This window comes from Saccopteryx leptura, chromosome 7 (genome assembly GCF_036850995.1).
Source record: "Saccopteryx leptura isolate mSacLep1 chromosome 7, mSacLep1_pri_phased_curated, whole genome shotgun sequence".
Taxonomy (NCBI): Eukaryota; Metazoa; Chordata; class Mammalia; order Chiroptera; family Emballonuridae; genus Saccopteryx; species Saccopteryx leptura.
Window position 1 is genome coordinate 110,749,517 of NC_089509.1, and position 17,843 is coordinate 110,767,359.

The following is a 17,843-nucleotide window of genomic DNA, read 5'->3' on the forward strand; positions in this document are numbered from 1 at the left end:
GCTTCAGATCCACACAAGTATAGGAAGAGTATCTCATATAGATTGATGCACAGAAACATGGTTAGAGGATAGGGTCTGGTGGGCACTTATTTTCTCTGTATGGTCTCTGTACTTTGTACCAGGTGCACATATTACTAGTTTAAATTAAATACTCAATAAATGGTGTTCCTTCTTACTACAATATATATGTGTATGTATATATGTGTACACTTAATATATAAGTATTGATTCTTTTAAACATATGTTTAATCTGCTACAGTTTTCTAAGTTCAAATCAGAAATAATAACAGTCTTTTTTTTTATCCTGCATGAACTGGTAAATGGTTATAGGGCACTGTTTGGGAGACTACAGTTGGTGTTAACCTTTTAAATTGTTTATTTTCTGGGTTTTTTTTTTTAATGCAAGGCTGTTCATTGTTTGATGACTTTTATCCTATGGAGGATTTCCAGAAATGAATTGCTAACGTGGGGTCATCTAGCTTCTCCCTTAGCTCCTGTGTTTCTCCCTCAGGGACAAAAGCGGCTGCTAAATCCAGCACGTGCACACTGAGCAAGCTGAAGGATTTACTATGAAGCACAGAAGCAGATAGTGCCATATAGCAAGTAGTGATTGGTACACATTTGTAAGTAAATGTTTCTTTTAGCTCTGCTTTCTTAGTCCTTAAGCCATCTGCATGCCAGATCCTTAAAATTCACCTGTTTGGGTAAAGAATAAAAAACCAAGTTAGCAGTCACTATTGACCAGTTGTCAGGACTTAAACTCTGAGCGACCTCTAAGAACTCGCCTAAGCCTCCCAGCGAGGTGGAATTTGAGGTGTGTAATTCATCTCTGGAATAGAGTTTAAGAAATATCCTCGCTGTGACTTACAGGTTTACTGTCCGTAATTTTTTATTGCCCTTGATTTATCAATGATATTTTGAGCTGAAAATTTAGTATGATTTGGTTTTCAAAATTATTTCCTTTTAAAGAAAACACTACTTACACATCAGATTTTTAGGCTACTTCAAATGCATCGGCTTCTGCCTTTTACATTCTCTACATGGGTTCCTCATTCGTACTTAGTCGAAAATGAAGACGATTTTCCCCTTCAAAATATAATGAATAGACTTTTATGGCAATGTATTTTCTTCCTAATCCTACATCAGATATTTGGGTGTATATATTGGGGTAAAATCATTTTGTTAGTAAAATCAAAGGACAGTGACTGTGCTTAAAACCATCTTGATGCTTTTTGAGCTATAGATTAACTGTTGAGGTGGGATTTCAAAAATGGTTTCTCAGATCAACTCCCAAGCCCACTGAAATCCAAAAATAACTTTAAGTAGATATTTACTTTTATTCATAGTTTTCTTATGCAATGAGCTGTTGAAATACTGATTTTTATTCTTTCTTTTTTACAGCTGGAAAAGCAGTGTCCGTGTTGTTATGTACATCTCCAAAAAAATTCAGATCTGTAGGGGTTGTTGTGTAAAGTAAACTGAACCACAGGGTAGCAGTATTTAATAGCTATTATAGACGTGTGTTTACTGTATTAAAAATGAGTAAAAGAAAAACCAGTGACCCACCAATAGGAAGGTCAGTGACATTTTATTCAGTTGAGCTGGTATGATAGGCCTGGGTCATGGCGGCCTGAAAGCTGATTGCCATCGGCTGATCGCGCTCTTTTACATTTTTATCAGCATTTTATACTTTGGGGCAACTTTCTTCCTACTGCGTTTCCCTGGAGCATGGATCCTTCTTTAATTTAGGTTACTCAGTGCATCTTAAAAGCATGTCATGTTTTTAAAAAATATACATGCAAATATGATATTACATATAAATTAATCATGTGAAATTTTCAGTCCCTCCAAATGAATGTATACCTTAAGGATTTATTCATACATATGCTGTATTTGGTATTCATTGCATCGCAACCATCAGATATACATTCAGCAACAGAAGTTTTCATTTGTATTTTGTGATTATCATGGGATTGCATCTTCTTTTTTAGTAAATTTAGAATTAATCTTATTTGCCTTATAAATCTGATTTGCTTCATTAAAGTTTTTTTTTTTGTGCATGACAGCAATTTCAGATTTCATTTCTGTAAAGTCCTAGCAGCTTTTCTTCAAATAATTGATTAGGAAGTTTTAATTTAAGTTTTCTTTCAGGCATTTTTGAGTTGTAAGCAGCATGCATATCTATGGGGAGAGAGAGAGAGAGAGAGAGAGAGAGTGTGTGTGTGTGTGTGTGTGGTGTGTGTGTGTGTGTTATGGTTATACAGTAATTTTTAAAATTTGCTCCCAAGCAATATTCTCAAGGTGCAGCTTCAGCTGATAAGTGAGAAGGCATTATGTTGAGGAAAACATGTTCTTCGCCTTTATTATTGTGTGTATACAGTCCTCGTAAATGAGAGGTCTCTGTTTGTCCTTTTGATAAGGTATTGTCATCTAACTTGACAGGGTAGAGAAGACTAACATTTTAACAGTCGCCCTGTCTGTAATTTTTTTTACCCCCAGAGTGAGTGGGGCAGCATTTCCTTCCCCCACTGCTGCCGAGATGGCGGAGATCAGTCGAATTCAATATGAAATGGAATACACTGAAGGCATTAGTCAACGAATGAGGGTCCCGGAAAAATTAAAGGTAGCACCACCAAATGCTGACCTGGAGCAGGAATTCCAAGAAGGAGTTCCGAATGCCAGTGTGATTATGCAGGTTCCAGAGAGGATTGTCGTAGCAGGTATTTGCCATTTGCCTGACATATCTTTGTTTTATATATTTTAGGAAAATTTTGGAGTTTTTCAAGACATTATTTCGAAAAGGGGCTGGGAAATGCAACTTTAACAATTTTTAAAAAATTTTTATTATAATAGTCTGAAATTTCAAACAATATTTTTAATCAACTAATTATTGAGGTATATAATACATACATAATTTATGTACATAAAATGAATAACTTTTAAGTGTACAGCTCCCATCCCATTCAGTTTTTACCCCTCAATTCGAGGCAGCCATGGTCTCCTTTCCATAAGCACAGACAGGGTTTGTTCTTCCTGTAGTTTCACAGGAGTACGGTTACATAGCACATGCTCTTGAGGCTGGCTGCTTTTCCGGAGTGGAATGTTTTTGAGATTCTCTCCTGTTGTTGCTTATATCTTGTTCATTCCATTTTATTACTGATAGTATTACACTGTGTAGATATCCTACTGTTTATTCATTTATTCACCTGTTGATGGCCGTTTGGATTTTTCCTGTTTGGAGTCTATTAGGAATAAAGCTGCTATGAATATTCATGTACAGATCGTTGTGAGGACATGTTGTTATATCTCTAAGAGTAGAATTGCCAGAATTTTTATAAGTTATGTTTAACTTTATAAAAAGCTGCTAAGCTGTTTCTGAAATTGGTTGTACTCATGCTTGAACTGTGGTGGCGCAGTGGATAAAGTGTCGACCTGGAATGCTGAGGTCACCGGTTCGAAACCCTGGGTTTGCCTGGTCAAGGCACATATGGGAGTTGATGCTTTCTGCTCTGCCCCTTCTCTCTCTCTCTCTCTCTCTCTCTCTCTCTCTCTCCCCCTCCCTGCCCCCACTTCTCTAAAACTGAATAAATAAAAAATTTTAAAAAATTGTGCTCTATTATATGGGCATATAATAGAGTATATATATATGTCCATATAATAGAGTACATTATTATATAATAGAGTACATGTGTGAGAGTTTTATTGTTCACAGTCTTGTCAGCACATTGTATTGTCAGTCCTTTTCATTTTAGCCATTCTAGTGAGTATGTAATGGCAAATAAGTTCAGTGAAAGTACTTGTTTCTTAAAACCTCCCTTCTTTCCTTTTTACTTTTCTACTCCCAGGAAATAATGAAGACATTCCATTTACAAGACCAGGAGATCTTGACCTCATTCAATCAACTTCTTTTAAACCTCTGGCACTAAAAACACCACCTCGTGTACTTACGCTAAGTGAGAGACCACTAGATTTTCTGGATTTAGAAAGACCTCCTCCAACTCCTCAAAATGAAGAAGTAAGTAAAGTTTTACTGTCATCTGAATTTGAAATAATATAGAAAAAAGAAGTTAAAGTGAAGATAAGAGGCTATAAATCATATCATTAGCAATATGTAATGAAAGCCTTCTGCATGGACAGTTGATTACTATAAATTCTGGTTTATAGATATTCCAAATAAGATATTCTGCTATTGGCTCTGGCTGACTAACTCAGCCGTAGAGCATCAGCCCAGCATGTGGAAGTCCCGGGTTTGATTCCCGGCCAGGGCACACCGGAGAAGCGCCCATCTACTTCTCCACCCCTCCCCCTCTCTTTCCTCTCTGTCTCTCTCTTCCCCTCCCACAGCCAAGGCTTCATTGGAGCAAAGTTGGCCCGGGCACTAAGGATGGCTCCATGGCCTCCACCTCAGGCTCTAGAATGGCTCTGGTTACAGCGGAGCAATGCCCCAGATGGGCAGAGCATCGCCCCCTGGTGGGCATGCCAGGTGGATCCCTGTCGGGCACATGTGGGAGTCTATTTCTCTGCCTCCCTGCTTCTCACTTCAGAAAAAAAAAAAAGATATTCTGCTACTGTCTTTTTATTTCTTAAAATATTATGTTTAGGGGAAAAGATTTTGTGGAAATTACGAACTAGGCACTACACCTTCAGCAATACAGAAAAAGTTGTGAAGTTTAACATAGGAGAAGATTAATGCATCACTTTGTTCCAAAAGCAGTCAAAGAGAGCACCCCTTTCCCGTGACACTCCCAGTTGTCCCTGCTGGCCGAGTTTCTCCTGAGTTCATTACCGCGTAACTGATAGCCTGCTGACCTCAATATGGCTGTATTGACTAATAAGGTGGTAGTAGCCAATCTTGTAAAACTTTTCTGTGATTTCTGTAGTTGCAACGTTTTCATTATATAGCTTCTGAAATGCTGTGTGGTCATGAGGTCAGTATGGCTTTCATTTTTCACACAGTGCTTTCCAAGGAGGGTGGAGGCCCTGTATAACATAGGGCAGGGGTCCCCAAACTTTTTACACAGGGTGCCAGTTCACTGTCCCTCAGACCGTTGGAGGGCCGGACTATAAAAAAAAACTATGAACAAATCCCTGTGCACACTGCACATATCTTATTTTAAAGTAAAAAAACAAAGCGGGAACAAATACAATATTTAAAATAAAGAACAAGTAAATTTAAATCAACAAACTGACCAGTATTTCAATGGGAACTATGGGCCTGCTTTTGGCTAATGAGATGGTCAATGTCTGGTTCCATATTTATCACTGCTAGCAGTAACAAGTGATATGATGCGCTTCTGGAGCCGTGACATGTGCGTCCTGCGTCACCGAAGTAGTACTGTACGTGAGCGACACTGCGCTTTGTGGCGCCGCCACATACAGTACTCCAGGACCACCAGTGAAAGAGGTGCCCCTTCCAGAAGTGCGGCGGGGGCCGGATAGATGGCCTCAGGGGGCCACATGTGGCCCGCGGGCCGTAGTTTGGGGACCCCTGACATAGGGGAAGTGAAGCTTCCTGGTAGTAGGGATGAGAGAATAAGAAAATATACTTGTAAGTGTATTTGGACATTCTAGATACTTGGTGAAAAACACTAAGTTTGAGTGTTCATATGGTGGACAAGGCACTAAGATATTTGCAGAATTTTATTTAAGAAACACTTTTGAGTTTTATTGTCAGACACTACACTAGAAGACACTGTTTCTGCATGGTGTGTGAGTGAGGGAAAGACAGCACACAGGGAAGATAGAAAGTTCTCTAGGAGCAAGGAGTAATGAGAGTCAGGAAGGGCATTACAGAGGACAGAAGCTGGCAATCACAGCATGCGCCTGGGAGTTACACTGTAAATAGTATTGCCCTGGAGCAGGGATTCTGCCAGGAGGGAAACCCTCCCTTTGATATTCTTCTAGTTTTATTTTTCTTTTGATCTTTCTGCTACTACTATTTTAAACACTTAAACCAACTTGGAACGAAGAGCCGGTTGGAAACGAGCCATGCACTCTTCTGAGTGATTACTTTAAGCCCAAGAGAGGAAAAGAGTACCACCAGGATTACTGGCAGGAGATCTAGATTTTAAGTCTTTGTGTGGGTTCACTCCTGCCGTAATTTTGATATTGAGACGCGATAAATGCTCAAAATATGTAAGACTGGGGTGAAAACTTGGGCTGAGAATTAGATCTAATTTTGAAGGTCTGCTTTGCTACCTATTAACCCCATCACTTTGGGCAAGTTATTTAACAATTCTAAGGCCCAGCTCTAAAATCAAAATCAAAATAATGCCAAGTGCATTGGACTATTGAAAGAATTAAATGTAATAAGACATGTAATGTGTTTAGCATGTGTTCTAATTTACATTAAATGCACAAAGTGTATAAGTATTATTGTTGTGAAAGTTAAAATCCTGTGGCAGGAGCCAAATCCTGAGATGTGAGAAGGGAGTTTCTGATGTTAGCACCAGCTGCCTATTGTAAAGAAGAGCAGTGATGATGACATCTGGGCGTCAGTTCCGTGGGAGGGTCAGGCAGCTCTCAGGACACTGCACCAGTGAGCAGCGGAGGAAGAGGAAGGAACCAGAGTGCTAGCAGCTTTCAGAACAGGGATTGAAATAGAAGGGTGGGCAGTAAGGCGCTGGGTGCTGATAACGCGGATGGTTCATTCACATGCTGTCCAGTATCTAACCCATCAGCTCCCTGAGTCATTCACCCTAGTAGTCGTTTTACAGCATATGCCAAGGTTTCTCAGCCTCTGCAGTGTTGACATGTTGGACTGGATAATTCTTGGTAATGGTGAGGGCTGCTCTTTTGTACTGTGGGATGTTTAAGAGCATCCTTTCTCTGTTTACTAGATGCCGGTAGCATCCTCCATGTCATGAAAATAGGAAGGTCTCTAATAGCTAAAAGGTGGAGACAATCCAGATGCTCATCAGCTGATGAATAGATAAGCAGACTGTGGTATATCCATATAGTGGTATATTATTCAGCCATAGTAAGAAATGAAATGCTCATACCTGCTAAAACATGAATGGCCCTCAGAAACATGCTAAGTCAAAGGAGACAGACAGAAAAGGCCATATAGTGTATGATTCCACTTATGTGAACTATCCAGTGTAGGCAGTTCCACAGCTAGGAAGTAGATTAGTGGTTGTCGGGGTTGGGAGAGGGAGATTAGAGTGACTGCTTGCTCATAGTGATTGGAGGGCCATGCACTGTGTATTTTACTCGTGGAGTCTGTGTGTAAGGACTCGGCATCAGGCATGACAGGGAAAACTTGTTTCTGTTCTAGTGCATGGGCCTAAGGTCGGCAGTCTCAGAGACTAGGGATGGTTTGGCAGGTTGAGGCCACAGTCATCTGAAGGGTTACTCACCTGGCAGTTAATACTAGCTGCTGTCTGGGACCTCAGCTAGGGCTGTTGGTGGGCACACCTACACATGGCCTGTCCATGTGGTTGCTTGGACTTCCTCCCATCATGGTGCCATTGTTCCAGACATGAACAGCGTGGAGAAAAAGGCAGAAACCTTACTCTTGTTTATGACCAAGCCTCAGAAGTCACACTGCATCGTCTCCAGCAGCCCACCCAATTTCAAGGGAAACGGTGGTAGATCCCACCCCTCCCATCCAAGTACAATACTAACCAGGCCCGACCCTGCTTAGCTTCCGAGATCAGACAAGATTGGGCGCGTTCAGGGTGGTATGGCTGTAGACTAGATCCCACCCCTAATGAAAAGAGGTCAATGGTACATTTGTAGGAAGAGCATGTGGGATGGGAGATTGTGCTTTCTGGAATGCCAGTTTTTTTAGTCTAGCCTTCAGATATCCAAATCTGAATTTGTTTAAACCCCAGATGCCAGGAACGTTTATAATGGAAGTATGCCCTGGCCAGATAGCTTAGGTGGTTGGAGCATTGTCCCAAAGCACAGAAGTTACCGGTTCAATCCCCGGTCAGAGCACACACAAGAACAGTTGATGTCCCCTCCCCCCCTCTCTCTCCCCCCCCTTCCTCTCTCAATAAAAAATTGATAAATTAAAAAAGGAAATACACCTCATTTCCTATAATATATGTACCTTTAAACACTGTTGGAAATTGTTTTTAAATACTGTGTCTATCTATATTACACATGCCTAACAGCAGTTCTTGGTTAAGGTCTTTGTAAATTTTATGAGTAGCCTTAGATTAAGGTTCTTTTGATGCTGAGCAGCTACTAGGCTAAGACTATTTTCCATTCCTTTCCCTTTCTTTGCGCTTTACAGGTCCGTGCGGTTGGCAGGCTAAAGAGAGAGCGCTCTATGAGTGAAAACGCTGTTCGCCAGAATGGACAGCTAGTCAGGACGGACTCCGTGTGAGTATAGCCCCAAGGCTGGGAACTCCCGAATGGTTTTAAAACGAGAGAAGGAGCTAGACACGTGTGTATGTTTTATGCATAAGAAACTAAGAAAATAATTTGCTTCTAATGGTGTTTGAAATCTACTTTGCATTTACATCAGTTCTACATAATTGCAATACTTTTTACAGCCTTAAAATCTGACCATTTATTGTGAAAATTTTTCAATAGCATTATCTTTTATTTATATGATAGTCTTCACAAAGTATGATCTGCTTATTTTGGGACTTCTGTAAAATTGATAAATATAAATTCTCAGTTCTGTGCATCCTTCAAAACTTTATATAGCATGTCGGTTAAAAAATTAAAGGTAAATACTTTTTATTTAAGGAAATATCTTTATTTTCAAATTACTCAATTTATTATAAGATTGTGAACTAGCCCTTTCTAGCTGTTTCTAGTTAGTCATGGTAATCAAAGCTACCATAGTATTATATTTTCCAGGATTATATTTTAGCTCTGACCACAGAGTCATTGAATTATTAAATCCCTTTCATTTTATGAAAGTACAAAGGACTATTTGTTTAAACCTTTCTTTCTTGTTTGGTTATATTATCATACCCTCAGCATTTTTTTTATAAGTGAGGAGGGGAGATAGTGAAATAGACTCTCGCATGTGCCCTAATTGGGATCCACCCAGCAACCCCCATCTGGGGCCGATGCTTGAATCAATCAAGCTATTGTTAGTGCCTGAGGCCAACGCTAGAATCAACCAAGCTATCCTCAGTGCCAGGGCTGGTGCTTGAACCAGTCGAGCCACTGGCTGTGGGAGGGGAAGAGAGAGAAGGGGAAGAGGAAGGGGAGAGAAGCAGAGAGTCACTTCTCATGTGTGCCCTGACCAGGAATCAAACCTGGATATCTGTATGCCAGTCCAACATTCTATCCACCGAGCCAATCAGCCAGGGCTATCCATCCCTGATCTTAAAGCTCTTTCACTGTAAGATGTTTTAGATCAGGCAAGTTTGTTTTGTTATTTTATTAAAGTACAGAGTTTTTATAAATCAAGCATCCCTTTAAAAGTTGGTCAGTATTTTAAGTCTCAAAACCATTTAGTTATAGTTATTCTGAAGGGTTATATAGGCAAAAGTATGTTAAAATTAATATATATTTCCTTTAGGAAAGATTTATCTGAAGCATTCACCACTTTTCATGCAAACATTTTTTCTTTTTATTTTAGAGAGGGGGCGGGAAACAACATCAATTTGTCGTTCCACTTATTCATGGCTGATTCTTGTACGTGCCCTGACCGGATGAAACCTGCAACCTTGGCACGTCGGGACCATGTTCTGACCACCTGAGCCTACCCGGCCAGGCCCAGGGCCAAATTCTTTATGATAATTCTATTGACTATGTTTTGCTGAAGGCACCCAGTTGGCAGTGATGTCAGCCAGCCTGTGCTACCATTTTTTTTAGAATATTTACAAGTATATTATACATGTGATGAAAAAGCTACACAGTTTATGGCTAAGGCGGCTTTGATATTTAGTGCTCTTAAAATGAGTAAACATAACCTAAGCTACTCTTTTCCCATTCATATTATTTTTTATGGCAACAAAGGTTGTAAACCTTTCTATTATATGATGATATGGCGTATTTAGGTCTTCCCTTTGAAATTTCACACTAGTGAAATAAAATCATCAGTATAGCATTGCTTTTGTTTTTTTCTTCACAAAGTATAATTGATAGCTGAGTTCAGTTAAAGAGAGGAAACAGTTCTATGATGTATAAAAACTAGCCTGCTATGTGATTTAGAGTAGATGATTAGTCCATAGATATTTTTGCAGTTACCAGTTTCTCATAACAGAAAAGATTAACAGAGTTAACTAATGTTTGATTATCTTTTTTAACTTGCCTTAATGGCATTTTCTAGATATTTAATTACACTGAAAATCCCATGTTTTAATTTTTGGTAGTAAAAGTAACATGAATATTGAACTATATATTTCACATTGAAATGCTCACCTTACTTAACCATATCTTTATTATGGGGGTTATGTATGGTACCATGGCATGATAGGTAAGATACTTAACTATCTTGTTGATAATATAATTTTGCCTTTTCTTTTCCTACCATGATTAATTTTACAATTTGTAGTTGAATTCATCTTTAAGAATCTACATTTACTTAAGCTTAGGAATTTTATGGAAAGAGCATATTGTGTATTCAATGTTGGTAACGTGGCCAGGAGGAAACTGTTGACATAACACAGCTCTATTTTACCTCTACTAAAGTAATTGTCAAAACTGTTGTCTTTAGCTACTGTAGTCTTTTCTTTGTAATGTGAGAATAGTTATGTGTCCTTGCGCATGAACCCTCTCCTGCCTTTGCTTTTGCTCCTGGGCGTGGAGAGAGAGAAGCAGCACATGCGCTCTGGGAGCAAGAGCACTGGCCTCTGTTCCCTTGGTTACGGTGGGATTGATTAGGGTCGGCTATAGCTACAGAAATGAATCTGACCAGTAGAATCTTATCTAGCTTTTCCTTTGTGTTATAAAAGCTGAATATGTAAAAGAAGCATAATTATTATTTAAGGTGGCACAGATCAGATTCTGCCCCAAGAAATAAAATTTCCAGGTTCCAGGCACCGATTTCTGCACCGGAGTACACGTAAGATTTTCTCTGCTCTGCTTCTCCCTGGGAGGAGTTGTTTTCCTTGCGCAGACCTGTGTTATACTAACGTGTCGCAGGTCATCGGCATGCACCCCCCTAACTCTCACTGGCTTTGCAGTACCTCTGTTTCAGGATTTCTCAAACTGTTCTCACACACTGTGTTTAAAAAAACTAGATCACATAGGAAAGTTAGGTATGATTTTGGATGTAATGGTGAAAGTAAAATGGAATAATTTACACATAAACACCTGAAATGTATAATTTTATTGACCAGCATCACCCCAATAAATTGAATAATTTTTTTAATTTACACATAAGAAGCAAATAGCCTTTTCTATATTTTTTAATATAAGGTCTACCGGAAAGTTCTGTTCGTTTTTTAGAATAAAACAAAATACAAATTTTTCTTACCGTCAATAAACTTTATTAAATAATATAATTGCCATTATTATTAATGATTTCTTGCCAGCGTGAGGGCAATCTGTATATCCCATTTTTGAAAAATGTTTTATCTTTTGATGAGAAAAATTGAACCAGTGCTTGTTTGATATCTTCTTCATTTTTGAATTTTTTGCCCTTCAAAAAATTTTGTAAGGACAAAAACAAGTGATAGTCGTAGGTGCTAAGTCCGGGGAATATGGTGGATGCGACAGACATGCTTCTGTAGCATTTCTACCTTGTTGAAATTCATAAAAATACAGTGGCGTAAATGAACTTTATCAGTAGCCATGGGTACACTATCGCTTCACACATAAGACTAACGTGAATCAACTTTGTTTTAGTTAATTTGCTACGTCAGTATGTATACATTAAGTGATAAAAATAGAGAGGCACACATGCGCCAAATAAACATGTGCTTATGTGTCGAAACTTGTTGTGATAGATATGGACAGAACTTTCCAGTAGACCATATATTTTGCTTTGGTTGGATTATTTTCTACAGACTCATTTTTAAGTAGGGTGAGTGATCTGGTCTTTTTTCCGCTTTAGCACATCATCTTGTTTTATTTTCACTCGGAAGAAGAATGGAGTGCAAATGTGGTGCACCATTCAAGTTTTTTTCATAGCGTAGATTAAAATTATGCTTGGAAGAATGTTTTGAGATCATTGAACCCACGGAGGGAAGGGGAATATTGGTGTTCAGTATAAGAGCTCAAAAGCTCCTGTAGTTCTTCAGCAATAGCAGCCTCTCTGCCAACCAGTGATGTTGCTCTGACTCTGGTTCTCCTATCCTGCTTCCAGGAACTAGGGAGTTGCCTTATGTAGTGGCAACAGATTAAAGTTTTCTCTGTGTTTAAAATTTCAAGAGAAATGGTACAAAATTTGTGTTTCCGTGAAAAATCTTTTTCTTGTTTTTCACTATTGTACCTTTATTCTTTACTTCCTTATTCATTATTTTTTGGAAGAGGCTGGAGCTTCACCAAGGAGGTTATTCTCACAGTTTGAGAAATATGATTCCCCTGAAAACCTATAGAGCTCAAGAGGTGCTCGACTTTGGACTTTCCTTTTAATGATGGCATAGTTATGCCAAAGGAACGTTCATTTAAATTAGAGTTTTGACATCGGGTAGTGTAACTTATTTAACACTCGTGTCGCAAAATTTTGTTAGCATGAGGTAGAGCTATTACTAATGAAATAACATGGTAAACATTGGTTCTTTCTTCAAAATGTTCTAATCTTTTATAAAGAAAAAGATAAAGTTGAGATTTTGCCATTTTATAACATTACTAGGATCAATTTGTCAAAGTTCGTTTTTATTACTAATATTATAACATTTACTTAAATAATCTCAGTGCCTTAGCAATGTGTTTACTTCTTTACTTTTCACAGCAGTTCACTTGTCAAAACAAAGCAAGCAGAAAATCCCCTGCCTTGGCTGGGTGGGTGAGTGGGCAGAGGTGAAACACCCTGAAAGCACTCCGTTTCCCTCCCAGTGATGCCGGCGGTGGCCACCCCAGCTGGCAGCAGACTGGTTGCTAAAGTGGGATTGGGATTGTTCTTTTCTGTTCTTAAATTGCAAGACCACTTAAAACTTTTTGAAAAAAGTTGCCAAAGTACTGACTGCTTCTCGTGAGGGTAATTTTGGTCATCTCATGATTTAATCATTTAGTTTACCTGTAGATGAAAAGTTAGCGAATGAGAGCATTTAATCTATACATACACTGCCCAAAGTGTTCATCAGTTTACAAAATATTTCCGACTTTGTTTTTGCTGTTTAGGGGGATTGCCATATAAATTAATAAAGTGGTAAATTTCTTCCTAATCTTTGCAAATTTAAATTATTTTTATAAACATCAGGAATCCAGATATGTTTTTTATGTTGGTCTTTGATGAAATAGCTTTACTAGTATTGATAGGCTTAATTTTATCTGTCTTCTACATATTTTGAAGTTACAGTTGATGATCCATGTATGCTTTTAATTTCTATTTATTCCCATATTTCAATTTCATATGATCATAGAATGTTATAATTGGAAGAGTTCATACAGACTCTTAGAACTCCACCTTCTGTGCATTCTATCTTAAGAATTCTTTGCACTTAATCTTAAAATAGTTTATACTTGTCTGCTTTATAAATACACCTGATTTCCTGTACATGGACAGGAAATACTTCTACTTTTAGAACTTAAATAAGCAATTCTTATTGCTTTTTCTGACAGCATGATTTCTCTGAAAGAAAGTAATTCTTTTAATTTTTAATGGGCAAAAATCTATCAAACTTTTTTCATAGATTTAGATTTAGTGTATCAACCATTATTGCTATATGATTATTATAAATATTGATTATTATAAACTTTAATATAGTGATATATAGCTAATTTATTTACTAATATAGAATGATATGCAAAAGTGTTCCATTTAAGCACCAAAATGGAAAGACAGAGCTTTAATTATATCATTAAACACTGCACTGACTAGTCTTTAAGACTTGCTTAGGTAAATTTAGCTAGTATGTTGGCAGCTCTATCAAGAAAAGAAGAGTGTAGGAAGTATTGTTTGTTTATGTTGACACAAAACTGGCCGGTTTTAGGCCAGCCTTTTGTGACACTTTTCTAACATGAACTCAGCCTGGTTTTTCACAAAGAGCAAGAGCTTTGGGTTGTCCCTGTGCTGCCAGAAGGGAATTCTGGGTGAAAAACTTGTACCCAGACTCTGTGTCCGATTAGACTGGGTTCCTCCTCTATTCGGATGCCGGGTATGGGTTTTTACCAAGCACAGTGGGTCAGTTGGTCAGTCAGCTGAAATGCATTCCAGAAGATTTCTGGTCTCTGGACAGATGTGTAGGGTCTGTAAGCCTGCTTCCAAAACTTGCGTTTCTTTTGGCACCATCAGGTCTACTTCCTATGGTGACTCAGCCCTGACCTTAATTTTTCAATATGCCAAGATTTGGCTTTGATCTTTTTTTTTTAAGTAGTCTTTGCAAAACATAGTTTTCATATTTTTTGCACTTCTCAGTTTGGATCATTAAGACATGAAAAGTTATTCACAAAATTGTAATGAAGATTTTGTTCTTAATTTTCTGAGACTCTGGGAATAATATTAGCTATCCTTTCAAAAACTGCCCCACGAATGTTGTGGTTTCCACACACATGCCTGGTAAGTTAGAAAAGACTACGCTAGTCAGAAGAGGTTCTCTTCTCAGCTGCTCCCTGTGTGCTCCTTTACGTGTTGTCAGACGTGCTGCACAGGGTGAGCGTCAGTGGGAGGGTGTGCCCTGACATTGAGAGAAGATGGTGAACCTGCGTCTCAGGTCCTGGTTCTTTTCTAACAAGACCTCTTACAGTAACAAACCAGGTGCCGAGTCCGAGTGTCAGGTCAATACCTCAAGCAGCTAACCTTGCTCGAGCATTAAACAAGTCTTCGGAAAAACTGACGGCAGTCGTAAGAGTTCTGGTTAGCACTGTAAGATTGCTGCACCCCTGTGCGCTCAGCTCCTGGGAAGCACGGCAGAGGAGTCGAAGCAGCTGTGAGCCTTCGCTCCGCCAGGCAAGAGTGCGAGATCACCGGCACCGACACGCCCGGGGATGGTGGTGCCACACCCGTCTAGATCATTCCAGAAGGGTTCTTGCCTTCTTTCACTGCATTCACAGAATTGGCCGTCATTTTATGTTTTAGTTATTGAGCCAGCGGTCATATGCTTTAATTAAAAAAATAAAGTTCTTCTATTATAGCTTTCTGAAACTTGAATTCATCTTTAAATTTACTCATAAACTCATCTGACTTTATTGTTTAGTGAAATACATGAAATGGCATTTTCATGGAATCACTTTGAATTGATGCGTTCAAAGTTTGACACATGTAACCCAGAGTTTTCTGCCTTACTGTCTGATCATCCAGAGTTACCTGGCAGTGTTGTTTGTTAGTGGTTTGCTTTGCTCAATTGAAATATACGCACCAAATAAAAAAGGCTGCTTTTCATAAGCTAGATGAACACACTTTTTACTGTAGTTCTTCCCTCTCCAAAGTTGTTCTTTCATATTTTAGGTGTTTGTTTGTTTTTTTAGTGTGATGTTTAAGGCTACACAGTTATAGATGCTGCATTGTAGCTGGTCTTTTAAAACAATTTGCTGTATTAACTTACTTGATTTGATTGTTTTCTTATGGGAAAGTGAAGGGTGGGGAAAAGGGGTGAGAAAATTAAGATAATTCTTTAAAAGATAAGTGTTTGGGGAAACTGCTCAGCTAAAGTTTTATAAAAATCTGACTTGAGTGTTTTTTTCTCCTCATTTGCTGTGCTGATGTAAACAGTGTGACACCATCGCCACCCCAGGCTCGGGTCTGTCCTTCCCATATGTTACCTGAAGACGGAGCTAGCCTTTCCTCCGCTCGTGGCATTTTGTCGCTTATCCAGGCTTCCACCCGTAGGGCTTACCAGCAGGTCTTGGAGGTGCTGGATGACAACCGCAGGTGATTGGCCGTCAGAGACTCTTGCCAGCTTGACTGCATATTTTTTGGCTTCTTTCAGTGGACTGTAATGTCTTCCATTTTCTGTTTGCACTTTCGTCTCTAAGATGCAGTGGTTTAAAACAGTTTGCTTTGCTTTCTTTTAATTTGAAATTATTGTCCAAAATTCACATTTCACAAGATTCAGTTAGCTTTTCATCAGTCAAGGAGAATATCTAGTTATAATAAATCTACACAGGAAATATAATGATTTTTCCAAAGGCTTTGTTGACCCACGTACTCAGTTCCATTTTGGCATATGCTAGGGTGCTATTGGATTAAATGTAGGATTTTGAACCAGAGCATACTAATTTTCCTTAGTAAGTCTTTTGATTTCGTCATTGATGATGCTAATGTGGTTGGATGCATGCAGTGGATTTGAGACCGTGACGTCAGAGCAGCCACCAGGACTTGACTCCTCTGGCCAGGGATTCCTGGGCCTGTACTGGAATTCCCAGGGGCCACTGCCTCTGAGGGAGCCTGCTGTTTTCACTGTTGATAGCTTATCTCACTTTTGAACATCAAGTAAAACCATTAGTCGTATACTTAGACTTGTTTATATAAATAAATTTTTGCCATTATTTTTGTCCTTGCTTCATTACTAGTGTTTTTAAAAAGATGAGATTTGGGGTGTGAGGGCGATCTGGCTGCGACATCTGTCACCCCATTGATCGCCAGGGTCGATTCGGCTGATCTGGCTGGCTAGGCGGTGTCCCCTTCCTCCCTCACCGCTCCATGTGCGTCCCTCCCGAAGCTACTGCGCGCTCGGTCGAAGAGGACGACCTTCCCGCTAGAGGAGAGGACCGTTCTTCGGTCAAGGGTACACGAGTAGCTGCTCTCCCCTGCTGGAGCCTCCAAACAAGTCTCAAGAAGATGAGATTTGGGGAGCTTTTTGGCACCATATGGGAAAAGTACAGTCAGGTTCATTTCAACTCCTAACATTTCCTCTAGTAATTCTGTGAGCCAGCGTTTGACTGCTCACGGTCATCTTATTAGCCTGTTTTTGCATTTTGAAGAATACACAGTAAATCCAGATGGCTCTTCCAGTGAAGCTTCCCTCTGACCTGAGGAACTGGCAGGTCTGTGGTTGGCTCTGGACAAACTTCCTTATGGAGTGCTTTGATCCTCACACAAGCCCCGCGTGTTTTCTCCATATTTCTTTTATTTTTTTTAAGATTTTATTTATTGATTTTGGAGAGAGGAGAGAGAAAGAGAGAAAGGGGGAAGAGCGGGAAGCTTCAACTCGTAGTAGTTGCTTCCTGTATGTGCCTTGACCGGGCAAATGAGGGTTTTGAACTGGCGACCTCAGCATTCCAGGTCGATGCTTTATCCACTGCGCCACCGCAGGGCAGGCCTCCCCATATTTTGTAAGTTGTCCATACAGCGCAGCGGGTGTTGGAGCCTTCCCAGGGCCAGTGTAGTGAGATACGTTTGGGTCCCGGGACTTCAAGCTGTCTATACCAGAAATAGCTTAAAAGAGAAAGCTCGTGGCAGGATGGGGGGGTTTATTTTTATATATAATCTCCCCTCCCCAAGGGTCTCAAGTCCCTTTTATGCTCTTTGAAGCCTCAAGGACTGGCTTAGAAAATTTGAGGCCTGTAAGAAGGATCATGGTTTAGAAGAAAGCATTCAGGGGGTCAGAAAGAGTCGATCTTGAGCCACCCTCACACTGAGTAGCTATCTGTGTAATGACCTTGGACAAATTACTTAGCTTCTCTGGGCTTGTTTTTCTCTTCTTTTCAAAAAGTAAAAGAGGGTAATAATTTACCTGGTTTTCTAGATTCTTGTGAGGAATCTTCCCCACCACCACTTTTATTTAAGATACAAGATAATGGCCTCCAATTCTATATTTGTTTAGTGTGGTGGGAGATGCTTCAAAAGGTAGTAAATATAGGGAACCTGGCTGTTGAGAACTAAT

At 39.4% G+C, this 17,843-nt stretch overlaps 1 protein-coding gene across 10 annotated transcripts in view; it reads left to right on the forward strand.

Moving 5' to 3' along the window:
* The window catches only part of MFF (mitochondrial fission factor), a 30,554-nt gene that overhangs the window by 2,693 nt on the left and 10,018 nt on the right, over positions 1 to 17,843 (forward strand). For 3 of the 10 annotated variants that reach the window (XM_066346609.1, XM_066346611.1, XM_066346610.1), the window contains exons 2-8: positions 512 to 623; positions 1,402 to 1,576; positions 2,500 to 2,720; positions 3,846 to 4,015; positions 8,243 to 8,331; positions 10,904 to 10,978; positions 15,731 to 15,889. In XM_066346609.1, coding sequence (XP_066202706.1) covers positions 1,539 to 1,576; positions 2,500 to 2,720; positions 3,846 to 4,015; positions 8,243 to 8,331; positions 10,904 to 10,978; positions 15,731 to 15,889 — 752 coding nt within the window. In that variant the 5' untranslated portion in view covers positions 512 to 623; positions 1,402 to 1,538. The remainder of the gene's footprint in view (positions 1 to 511; positions 624 to 1,401; positions 1,577 to 2,499; positions 2,721 to 3,845; positions 4,016 to 8,242; positions 8,332 to 10,903; positions 10,979 to 15,730; positions 15,890 to 17,843) is intronic. The other 7 variants (XM_066346616.1, XM_066346617.1, XM_066346618.1 and 4 more) reach the window with 3 other exon arrangements.